A 13467-nucleotide genomic window follows, 5' to 3' on the forward strand; every position below is an offset into this window, starting at 1 on the left:
TCTCATGAAATCATTTCAATCACACAAATTGAAACATTTTATTGATAGGAAACACTTAAAATATAAATGCTTCTAAATACACTTATATACATAACATATTTATCACAGATTTAAAGAACCATTATAACTTATAGTGTCAATACATAAACATTTTTGCAACATTAGATTAAAGATGTACCTGTTGCTCAACTTATGCCACTACTTATTGGACTATTTGAAAATCATGTAGATGAGATGTAAGAAGATGGAGTGGGTGTTATCCCTTGGAAATGTTTCGAGACTCAAGGCCTAAAACTGCACTTTTTAGCTGTTTGGTGACGTTAAGGGATAGGAAGGTTCGGTTGCTCTTCCCAAAAAATGTGACGCCGCTCTCAGTCAGTAGCTTCAGATGAAGGAAGAGAAAAAACTAACAATATAATGCTGAGAAATCCAGAAGAACAAAGTGTTAAATTTTTTCGCATCAAAAGTGAAAGTACCGCCCGAGGCTGACTGCCCCTCCATAGCTACGCCACTGGGTACAGGAATGATGGGGTATCAAATATTGCTAATTTGTGTACGAATTTTCAGACTGTATTTCAAGCAGAACTATTATTTCTACAGAATTTAAATCATTTAAATAGGAGTGTTCACGAAAATTTAATTCATGAAAGATTCCTTTGCCTCTAATTAGGCATTTCATACAATGCTTCAGCTTAAAATATTAATTTCAAAAAACTAATCATTTAAAACGCTCCAAGCTGGTCATCACTGGGAATAGTCCGAACTAATTCTGTACCAAATTTCAAGGCTGTAGTGTTATGGGGTCTCCTGGACATGAGACAGCCACAGACAAGACCTATTTTTTTTTAATTAGAATTGAGGTTATTAATTGATAAAGTAAAATAATATTTAGCAACCAGCCTTTTGGCAATATATGATGAGATGTTTGACACCATCATTTAACTACAGCTAACCTTTATTTTATTTTTATGACTAACAACTATTTCTTTGAGTAGCTAATTAATATCTATTGCATGAATTGGTCATAATATTTCATTATGTCAATAATATTTTTTGACTTTTTCTTCATAACATTGCAGGATTTTATATGATTAGCTGTTGGATATTTTAACTAAGTAACTCTATGTAAACAAAGCTATAAATAATCTAAAACATCTCTCATTGCTAATAGCATTTCTAAAAACATCTAAAACCACATCTTTAGGTATAAAAACTTAAAATAAATACATAAAAAATGCAATCACTGAAATTTAAAAGCATACCCATAAATTACACTTAAAAGGCACTTTCGGCATTTTGACGCAAAGCTGAGTGTTTTTCTACATATGTTTGTACTGAATTTGGTACTGTTGGCAATTCTGGCAGCTTATAATCAGGAAATTCTGAAGCTGTAACTGTTGATCCATTAAGTATAATAACTGGTTTTGGTTCCCACATGGATTCAGACTGACTTCGTATCCGAGGCTGGATTGCAGCAGTTAATCTCTACAAAAAAACATGAAAAGTAATTAGGGACATGAAATACTTTGTAGGAAGTGTTAATTTTATTTGAAGTAGCTCAATGATTTTAGTGACTGAACCAGGGGTGTTTATGATCCGACATTTCCAAAAATTTTGGACTGGTAACATTCTAAAACTAAAAAATTGTATTTAAAAGAAAAAAAAAACCTTTTTTTTTTTTAATGATTCCACTGATTTTTCTACACATATTTGAAGAGTTTTTACGGGGGAGAGAGCTTCTAAAAACTTGCACTATCTTTAGAAAATTGTTCTTGAGTCCACTTGCACCCCTGGACTGAACAAAGTTTTTACAATCAATAATAAATTAATAACTTACTTTTATTGAAGAATTAAGAGTTTTTCAGTAGAAACCATTCTAAATGGCAAAATTTCGGCAGACTTTTAAGGTCTCATATTTTGATAATAGGGATCAAGAGCAAATTACTTTTTGTGTCACAAAAAAGTTTGGTCTGCTGTTTCAAATGCTACCTATTTCAATTTTTTTTCATTATTACACTATTTGTGTTATATTGTGTTACCAACCCTGGTTAGAAACTGGTTTCTGAAACTACAATAAAGTAAATATTCTTAAAGTATTGGAAAATCTTTTTGAAAATTACAGTACTTAAGAGTAATTTTATATTTAGAACAATTAAACAAGGCTAAACATAAATTACGTAGATCAATTTTTAACACTTACACTAACTAAATGTGATTTTGGAGTCTTTCTATATGCTGCAATTGCAAGGAATGGAATCCAACAAAGAGTAAGACCAACTAAAATCCATCCCATTACATGTGCCCAAGGAGGATAGCGGTAGCCTTTTCTAACTACAGTTCCGCTCATTTTTATCAAGCTGTAAATCAATGTTGCCTGCAATTAAAGGGAATATGAGAATTCAAATGCAGTTTCCTATCTGTGCATTATGTATAACACATTCATAAATGGCAATAAGGTATCAGTATATGTAGGCTGTTCAATAAGTAATAAGACTAATCTTAATGCCACGAAACCACTCGTAGAAATTTTAATTCCTGTGGCATGAGAAACGTCTGTTGTCTGTATTAACAAAACCTACCGATAGTTGGCCCGTACAGATTCATGTTCCTGAGTATCAAGTGTTTGAAGTGAAGCCTGTTGGCGGGCTCCTACAAGACGCAGCCAGTTGTAAAAATGGAAATGTCATTGGAACAAAGTTATGCGATTAAAGTTTGTTTCCATCAGCAAAAATCAGCATCGGAGATCTTTGATATGATACCTGAAGTTTCAAGAATGAAGCAATGTTTAGAATCAGTACTTTTTGCTGGCATAAAGCTGTCAAGGAAAGCAGGCAAAATATGGAACATATTGAACCTGAAGGACAACTTTCAACGTCCATCACAGAGACAATGATTAACACTGCTGCTATTATCAAAGGGATCTCAGAATTATTTTACATCAGTCATTTCCGGCTGTTTCCTCAATTTAAGAAACCATTACAAGGCAAACATTTTAAAAGCAACAAAGCATGTCTAAACTCTTCGGAGGCGACTTTGAAATAGCTCTCACAAACTTAAAATTCACAAGTTTTTAAGACGTGGACAGAACGTTGGTATAAATGCATTTAGTCCCGCAAAAGTTATTCTTTAAAAAAACATGTAAATTATGACGATTAAAGTTATTCTGTATTTTTTATAAATTTAGTCTTATTACTTATTGAACAGCCCTCATAGTTTCATATTTTAAGTAAATCAATATTGAAAATTCAACAACTATGTTCTTACCAATATAGTAAGGGGACTTAATATCATCCACGAAAACTGATAAAAATAGGATGGACTCTTTCCGGTCATTTGCCGTATGCAAGAAGAAAGATTACTCGCACCTAATTCAAGATATCAAAAATTAATAACAATTCACAACTTTGCAATTAAATAAAGAATCATTTAAGCATATACTAAGGAGTTATAATTTACACTTGCTAATTTAATTTTTTTTTTTTTAATGCAACTATTCAAAACACATGTTAGAGTGGAATTTTTCAAAAAAAAGTAATATTTGACATATATTGAAACATATTTATTTATTTATTTTTTTGACATATATTGTTCACCACTTGTCTCAGTCATTCGTTACTGTTTTACCAGAAGCAACTTAACTGCAAACTAGTGTTTGAATATTTTTTGTCATATGTGTTAACCCTTTTTTTGGAAAATTCTTTTGATGCTTTCTTGTTCTTTGTTTAACATTCCTATATAAGTAATAGTAAAGACTTACTTCTTTTAAGCTCAATGATTCATTTTTCTAACTTTATTCAAGTTCTCAAATAATTTTAACATGCACTTAAAAAAGTCAACTGAGAAAAAATGCGTGTCAATGACTCAAGCCAGATAAATATATATAAAAAATGTGAATGAACCACAGAAACTGCAATTTATTGCTGTACAAGTTTTTTTGAGGCCACAAGGAACTTCTTAGCAGAAGCGTACAGAATACGTGAGTTGCATTTTCAAAGAACATTTTTTTTTTTAAATTCTGTATACAAACACTTCGTCTAGTCTAAAAAAAATTTGTATATATAAAGGTTAATTACAATATGTTATTTCTATATTGTTGCCTCAAAGCAACAGTAGGATATCTTACTTTTATTCCTGGGATTAGATGTGTTACCGTTGCTCTGAGGTGACGATATATTTAAAAAACATTTTTTCAAAGAAATTGGGTAAGTTTTTAAGCTAGAATTTTACATAAATTGCCTATTAAGGGGATAAAAGATTTTCCACACATCTAAACATTCTATGTCATTTTAAAGTGATTTTTTTCTGTACAAGATGAAGTTGGTTCTTGTTTTCTCAACCAATTAGAGCAGGAGATATAAGGATTGTTAATTTAACAAAAACCCTAGGTTAAACTTGATTTAAGCACAGAGCTAAAGAGCAAAATGTTACTGAAGATCACAACTTGGAAATTACTTTTCAGTGGTACTTTGTTATACTCAGGAATACCTTAGCTGTGACATTTCGTAGCAAAATTGAAATTTTGCACAAATTAGTTTGAACCCTAGGGGAGGGGTGCTCTTCAAAGTTTTTTTGAAAACAATTTTGTTATGCATATTGTAATCAAGTACTTTTTTCTCTTCTAGTGAGAGGAGGATTTTCTTCTAATTACCATGTCCTGTTTGTTATAAAGCTGATTTACATGAACTTCTAATTACAATGAGCTCTTTTATTGAAATTTTTTCTATTGGAAAAAGAGCAGGATTTTCATTTAGTTTCCATCAATGAGTATTTTACTCTAGTTTCTTCCAAGCAGATGATTTATTTCATTGTGAATTGCTTAAGATGGTGAAGCAATACTTAGGGATTCACGAGCATTAGCAAGTAGAGTGTTAAGTCAAATAGTTCGTTTAAAAACATGTTACATTTCTAGCTTAAATGTGTTACAAAGATCCTCTGCCCACATGTAAAAAACTTCTTGCTATGCTGTTCACTTATGTATATTTCCAGCATAGGCTTCTAGTTTTCCTAGCCGTTAGAGAGTTCAATTTATTTTCAAGTATAGTATCTTGCACACATTACATTTTATAGTAGATTGAGTCACTTCCTACTGTGAGCATTATTTCAGCATTACAGTTTGAGAGAGAGTTTTATCTTCCTGTATCTTGATAAGATTCTTGCTTTTCACCCGCCGTTACTTTGAGAATATACTTGAAAATCAATTCTTTTTAAAAAATATATGCAATTCAGTCTTACCATAGAGCCAACTGAGGGTACTAACTTCAAGTAATGCAACAACACATGTAGCAATAACTGCAATGTAATGATCAATAAGTTGGAAGAAAAATATCCCAGCCTGTAAGAGTTGAGAACAAATATTTTTATATTTCCAAGAAGTTCAAATTTCATTTAAAAAATTGTTTGCAAGTTTCAGATAACCTATTTAAGAAAAGATTTAACAACTACTGTTTTTTAAGGATTTTTAATTATTTATAACTACTTTTATGCTACAAATTCAAAAGTCTACTTATTATCTTAAATTTTTCACTTAGTCGCCATATTTGGTCGTTTGCACTATGGAAGTAGACGTAAACTTCCAAAAACAGAATTGGATGTTTATCTCAATGTAAACTATAAAAAGTAGCATAAAATGTGCAACAAATTATGAATTTTTAAAAGTTAATTATTTTCTAGAAAAGAAAATTTTTAATTTTAATATAAGCATCCTTTCATATGCGCAAGGAAAAAAAACTCTGATGATTATCCTATAATTGGCAGATGTTGATTTTTATTATGCATTATATGGTATGCTGATCGATGCAACAAGTTAATCATATTTATACTGAAAAATAGCTTTGTATTTTGCTCAATATGTTTTGTGTTATATACTAATAAGAAAATAAAAAGTATTGTAAACCAAAAGCAGATTCTAAAAGGTTGCTGCGCAACTACAGCAAAACGCTTTTATTACGCATGACACCTGACATCGAAGAAACGCTAAAATAAGTTGAAAGTACTTTGTTTTCGACAAGTAGTAAACCAATTAAAACCGTTTTGAACTAAGTGTTAAAAAAACTTAAAATTTTGGGAGAAAAAAAGAAAAAATCAAGATTTTATACATTTTTTTTTTAATCTAAGAGGAAAAGTTTCAGTTCTTCTGCACTGGTACTTTAAACAATTTTAATTATATTGAAAATATTGCTATTTGAACTTAATTTTAAATGGAGCAAGTAACCTGAAATTTTCTAAAAAAACAACCTGGAAAAGTCAGAGAATTTTTTTTAACCACAAGTGCATGCACCCTGTAAATGAGCCTCTAAACCAGCAACCATTGCTGCAGCTGGGGGAGGGGAGATGCCGGTCCCTGAAATATTTGATTTTTAATTGTAATAAAAATAAGATTAGTATAATGTAAACTGGTTTCAAACCACCTTTTCTTTTAGCGAGTTCTCGCCCCCCTCCCCCCCCAACTATAGAACTATGAGCAACAAAAACTCAAAAAATAATAAATAAGGGAGAACAGGAGTAGAAAGGGTAGGTTAGTAGAATAATTTAACAGTGGATGAGAGAGCATTTATCATTTAATCCAACTAACTGAACCAACTTGGCTCTAGAAGTAATAACTTGTAACTCCTTATCAGGAAAATTTTCAAGTTTCAGCAACATGAGATGATTTGTTACGAATGATAATTTGACCACTTTTATCAGCTCTGGTACAGAATTAGAGATTAAATTATTAACACAACGGCCAACTAAATTATCTAAAACTGATTTGAAATTTTTAAATTTAAATTCAAACAATTTTTATAAAAAACGAATATAACATAATAATTTATATTACATGCAAATTTTAACATTGGGGGGTGACTGCTTACGATGGGTTGCCAGAAGAACTGAATATTTAACTGTATATTTATTACAAACATTTACTTGAGGAATGAGCAATGCTGCAACATGAAGGAAAGCTAAATCTGAGGGAAGAATAACAAAATTACCAGACCTAAAAAATCTATTTTTCTGTACAAAAATAAATAATTAGCTTGACATTACTGTTGGCATAAAATAGATTTATTCAATCATTTTGTTTTCTGTATATGGAAGAAAAATGTCAAAGTATAATTTTCTAACAATTGTGTTCAAACTTGAAAAAACATTACCACAGCTGAAAATATTAAGGGATAAAGCATTTTATCAGCTAAACAAAACAAAAAAAAAATGTATGCTTAAAAAAGACAACCTTAAAATGTGTTAGTAGTTAAGAAAAATAATTACCTGAGTCAAATAAGGTATTGAAGCAACAAAACAAAAACCACATATCACAGCTAAAAACATAGAATGCCCTTGAAATCTCTGTTTTATATAGTATGTATACGCTTCTTTTAAAGCAGATATTAAAGTTGCCACCAATTTTATCTGAAAAGAAGACATCATTAAAATTTAATCTGTTAGACATCTGTGTTAGACATCGTTAAAATTTAATTCAATGTTTTAAACATTCTAATTTAGTTCTAATATTGGCTAATAAAATTCACATGGCTATTCATAAAAATCAGTGAAAACAAAAACGAACAAATAAGAATGATTACGAATTTTTTAAACAAATAGTGATATAAGAAAAATTAAAAAATAAAACAGACAAAAAGCAATTCTCAATTGCACAAATCAAACATAGCAAGGCACAAGCTTTTAATGAAAACCCAAATTTCAATTTTTACTTTACCAGGATCTTCGAGGAAGTTCTTGGTAATTTGAAACACATATAAATCCCATTTTTGCTGGAAATTCATACCACATTAAATTAGATTTTCAGCAGAGGCATGCACAGGGCTTCAGAAATGGGGGTACCGCTGCACCGGGAGGCTGAAATTACGCTTAGAAAGGCTCTCATACCTGCTCGCTTAAGGAAAATTTTCAAATATTGTGAGTAAAAAAGCATTTTTAAATCCTATGAGGTAAGAAATTAATGAACCCAATAATGTAACATTTTAGCCACATTCGTATTAACTTTCATTTCTATGTGCTAATGGGGTTACCACAGTAGCCCTGGTGACCCCTGTGCGCACGCCTATGATTTTCAAAGTGACACCTTTTCATTCTTCTGTACATATTGTTATAACATAGCTGACGTCTTAATTGGGCATTTATGAATTTTTGGATTCCTTTTTTATTATTCGTTCAGATTCAAACCTCGTTCTCACAACACCCAGACATCACCATGTCACATTTCTTAAGTTTCAAACTAATGGCATATATATATATAATTTAAAAGAAGTGGCACTGAATTTGATGACAGTATTTTAATGTATTTTGTTCTTTCTAAGAGAAATTTGTTTGAACATGGACAATTCTTAGAGAAACACATTGATAATTTAAAACAATAAGGGAAAACGTAGGGAGGGTAATAAGTTTTTAATAGTGATAATTATCATAGATAAAGGTCATGATTTTGACTTTTTTATTACATAATCAAATTTACATCATTTTATACCTCAGAATCCAAGCCTAAGCATAAGAGCGTTAAGAAAAATAGAGCACCCCAACAGGAAGGAAAAGGCATAGTTCCTATAGCAACTGAATAAATAACAAAAACATTTCCTGGATCTGTAAAAAGAAGGAAAAAGACAAGCCAGAATTAATTATTTTAATTTATAACATTGTAAAAATGAAATGAATTGTATGTCATCAATAAGAGCAATCCCCTCCCTAGACTTTTATTTGTACAACAACCAGGATTTCGGAAGAATCAAGTGTTCCTTATTGCAATAATGGGAAATCAACATTCATTAAATAACAACTCTTGAACATGGCATATCACTCTCAAGAATGTTCACAGATCCATTTTTCAGTTGACATTCATGCCACAAGTCTTGTGCTCTTTCATTAATTTAATAGAAGACTTTCATACAAGACTAAGAAGGATAGGTAACAGATAAATATGTTTTAAATTTCAAAAAGTTATGTCTCAAATAAATTTCAAAACAGAAAAACTTTAAAATAATATACAGTTGAACTCTTTTAATATGATAGCGTTTAATATGAAATCATGGCTAAAACGAACATTTTGTTCGTTAAGTTTGATTTGCTATCTAATTACATTAAAATTTCACGCATAACACGTACATTAAATTAAAAGTCTCGGCTAAGACGAACAAAAATTTCTAACCTCATTATTTAAAATGTTCATGGTTGAATACTGTAATTTTAGTTTTTAAAAAATATTCATCATTTTGTTAGGTAGTAGAAGTAAAATAGTGTATCGAGATGAAAACATTAAATATTTTACAGAAAAAATAAAGGCCACACATTTGTTTACCTGTGGACATTTCAATTTACTTAGAGGTAAAACTGTTCATCTCCTTTTCCGCGATTGTCTTCCTTATTCAATATTTTTCAAAAACGTATTCATTTGTAAGAAGTTAGTTATTTTTTTTCTGAATGTACTAATAGTTAGATTACATGTGTAATAGTTGTAATATTTTTTAAACATAGATAAGCATTTCTTAGTTTTTCTCCCCACAGTATCACTCATTCATGGTTGTTACAAATAACGGCTAATACGAACAAATTCATGGTGTTTTGACATTTCATATTAACTGAGTTCAACTGTATATACAGTCAATTACCGATAACTCGAATATTACTATAACTTGAAGTTTTTATCAAGTTCTGACCCCTTTGTCTTTAATTCCATGCTAATTATTCTCAATATCTCGAAGTTAATTTCCTTTAACTCGAAGTTTTTTCAAGGATGACTTGAAATTTATTTCGTAAGAATGAAAAAAAAAGAAAGAAGTGACTTTGAGAGAAAAATTAATTCACCTTCACATTTGCAATCTCTGTACAATAGACCTCTAAAGCAAGAAGAGCACCTGTTGAGCCAATGTGCGATAAAGGAGATACATGTGGGGAAATGATTTAGCTTGTTTTCTTTTGTTGTACTGTACTGTTTACACTTTGACATGTTGCTGGACTATGAATTTGCTTTTAAGTCATGAAGTAGTCAAGTCGAGTGTACCTTTATTCAAAGGCTAACCTAAGTTAAGATGCGTTCCCCTTCATTCTTTAGTTCGATCATTTGCTGATAAGCTCCTGAGGAACAGAGTAAGTTTTCTTTACTATTAAAGATGTCTAAGTAAGTACTCTGTAAATTATATTAAAAGAAAAAGATAAACTTCTAAAGCGGTAGAATCCATGAATCCGAATTTGAAGACATGCACCTTTCCTGAAGTAGAATCAGCTCTATTCAAGTGGTTCCAGCAGTTTCGAAATCAAAACCATGCTTTTGATTTTTTTATCTCAATACCTTTGATTAAGCTGTGCATATTGTACTTAGAAATATTTAAGGTCTGTATTTGTGTTTGTTATATGTACATATTTATTAAAATATTCGATGGTTTTTAATATCAAAATGTCGAAAATCATAACTAGTGCTATGTCGAACTTCCGATAAGCAGGGGTGATTGTGCTCCGGTATTTTCGGACGTATTTCTGGTATTTTTATGTTCGAAAATACCGGAATTATGTTTTTTTTGTTATGCATTTATCTCCCCACCTCCGATTTTTTCTTTTTAAATTATATAATACTCATCAAATATACCTGCAAGAGCCTTAAGATGGACAAATGTCAAGATAATTTGTATAACACCAGCTCAAAAGTAACTTTGCAACCCATTAAAAATTTAATCAAATGTACACACAATATTTTGACTCAGAACTATTTAATACTATGGCAAAGGTGCACTTAAGTAATAGGGGCCAAAGATTACCCCCCCCCTTCTCGCCTTGAAACTTTCAGGGATTTTTTGATGAACTCACAATCATCCCTGGATAAGTCGAAGTTTTTCGTCAGTCCCTTTAAATTTGAGTTATCGCTAATTGACTGTATATTCTACAAGCTTGGTTTGCACTAAAAAGTATGAAATAAAATAATTGTATGATTTCTTAATTACAACACTCAAAAATTGTAGTAGAACTGAAAGATAGGGCCATTCCACCTTCACGTGCAAGACAAAAAGATGCTTAAATTTCATTAACATTTTGTCATTTTTCTTAATATTTTAATTAAACAGGGGTAGGCAATTTTTTTAATCTTTTCATTTGATACAAAGATACTCCTGACATAGTTATATTTTTAAATAGTTTCGTTGTTTAAAATTTAATTTATTTGCATGTGTCACTTGCAGGATGTCCAAAGTCAACCTCTTGTAACTTGCTTATGAATTAGTTTATTTTTTTGCTCTGTTAATATATTAATGTTAAAATAAATTGTAGATTTTGGGAGCAAAGGTTCCATTGTAAGAGAAACATATCATAGTTGTTGAGAAACTAGAGTTTAAACTATTGGAAAAATTATGTATTGGGCTATTTCATAAAAAGTAGGCACTTTTTCCCGAATGTGACGGTTCATGTGTTTCATTAAAAAGTAATGATGAAACCTTTTGCTTAAGGAATCACACATTCATTTGTAATTTGATATGCAATAAAATTTTGTATCATTATTTTAAATTATTATTTTTAATGAAATATATGAGGCGTGACGTGCAGGATAAAATTATCGTTTTCCATGTCCCTATATGCCACCTATTTCTTCTCTCATATTTTTTATTTAAAATGTGTTTGCCGCTTTAGAATTAACCTTAATGTAAAGATATAAGATTAACTGCAAATTTTTAAAGTTGAAATTAAGAAATCATATACTTACATTATTTCATACTTTTTATTGTGAACTAAGCTTATAGAAATAATCTTAAGAATTTTTAAAAAATAACAACATTGTTTTATATTTTATTACTGTGTAAGGTACACTGTCATAATCTTTATAAAAATTTCTAAATCACTAATTGTAGGGGGAAAGCTACTTGTTAGAAGTTTTAAGAATAATGTTAATGATTATTCTCAAAAGAGTTTTCATAACAACTTTTATGCAGTGATAGGCAATTTTTTCTACTTCAAAACTAGTATTAGGACTAACAGAGTTGTTAGGTTTTTGACATGTAATGGTTTTATTCGATTTTAACCATGAATTAACCCATTATGTCAAAAACCTTCTCATGAAAAATGTCAAACTTGTTTAATATTTGTTACCTGCTAAGGTAATAAAATTAGGTAATAGTAAGTCTTTGTTTTTTATTCTTCACTAGCTGCATTGCCCAACTTTGCACGGTCTACCTCGAAAATAAAAATTACGTCAAGTAACGTATGTTCAACAATCAGGCTTCAATTAGAAGAATAAAAACTAAATTTCATCCTGTCAAAATAATCATTCTCAAAGAAAAAAAAACGGCAAATCAAAAGTTTTCGAAAAAATTAAACGCAATCCTCCATAAATACAACTAAAATTTAAAAAAAAGAAAGATAAATTGCCAAATAATGTTCAAAAAGGGAAATTTTTACCTCAAAACGAAAACAAAATTTTATTTAGTCATAGCCGAGAAGAAAAGACGTGGCAACCTTCTGAACAATAATTTAAAATAAAAACGTGCAAACGATACTTTTTCGATTTAAAATTTCTGTTCTATTAGGCTTAGAAGTGCTTTTTAATTTTTAATTCTGTGGGTGTCTTTCGCGCGCCTTCGAATGGCGCCAAAATCGAACTGATCTTATAATTATTTTGGGTAGAAAGAGCCATTCAATACCATTTTTTGGGTCCTAAAATGAAAATTCGATCGGTTCTCTTTTTTTTTTTTTTGGCGTTTGAAAAACCCCCTACGTTCTTTCTCGGGGGCCCAAGTACCTCCTTGACACATTTGGTCGAGATCAGACGTAAACTGTGGATTCATATAGGGAACATACACACACATATATCTTTGTTTTATTTATATAGATTGTCTAATTATTTTAACATTCTACAAAAGTACCATTTTGTACTATAAAAAATTACTATTGAATTATTTTAACAACTTACTATTTGATTAACACGATTTTGGTTATTCTACAACATGCCTTTCTGTACAATAAAGTGCTTTTTAAAGTTTGAAGGCAGTTTTTCAATTGTGCAGTTTAAAAACTGTGCAGTGATAAAAAGCTATAGTTTGTTTTCTACATTAATGCATAATGATATGCTATATATTATATATGTTTATAAAAATTTCATTCTCTACATTCAGTGTAAATTTCACTCCAGTTCAATTCATTTTATCAGTTTAAAAGTTTGGAATACATACCATCATTTAGAACTTTCCAAAAAGGTTTCCTTAACTTTTCAGCAAGATGTCCTATTGTAGCAAAAGTCACGCACCCAATTAGCAAAACAGTTAGTAATGTAACCAGCGTTAAGATAATTGTATCCCTGAAAAAAAAAAAAACACAGGTACACATGAGTTTGCAGAAAAATCAGTATAGTAGAAAGACTTAAAATATTTTGAAACATAACCTACATGTTCAGCAACTGATCAAACCAAATACACAAAATTAATAATTTGAATATCGGCATCTTGAATTCAAATTATATTTTTCTCAAGCACGAGTTGCAATTCTCATTGAGTTTCTTGT

General features: G+C 30.3%; 1 protein-coding gene across 1 annotated transcript; it reads right to left on the reverse strand.

Annotated features, from left to right (window-relative positions):
- Nucleotides 1-28: 28 nt before the first annotated feature.
- On the reverse strand, nucleotides 29-13203 carry LOC129227765 (sodium- and chloride-dependent GABA transporter ine-like). Its single transcript, XM_054862371.1, has 7 exons — nucleotides 13140-13203; nucleotides 8465-8577; nucleotides 7249-7389; nucleotides 5233-5332; nucleotides 3265-3365; nucleotides 2201-2374; nucleotides 29-1485 (listed from the first exon to the last, which is right to left on the reverse strand). Exons 2-7 carry the CDS (start codon nucleotides 8531-8533, stop codon nucleotides 1276-1278), a joined length of 795 nt encoding a protein of 264 aa, XP_054718346.1. The 5' UTR covers nucleotides 8534-8577; nucleotides 13140-13203; the 3' UTR covers nucleotides 29-1275.
- Between the last annotated feature and the right edge of the window lie 264 nt (nucleotides 13204-13467).

The sequence above is a fragment of the Uloborus diversus genome, chromosome 8 (assembly GCF_026930045.1).
Source record: "Uloborus diversus isolate 005 chromosome 8, Udiv.v.3.1, whole genome shotgun sequence".
Taxonomy (NCBI): Eukaryota; Metazoa; Arthropoda; class Arachnida; order Araneae; family Uloboridae; genus Uloborus; species Uloborus diversus.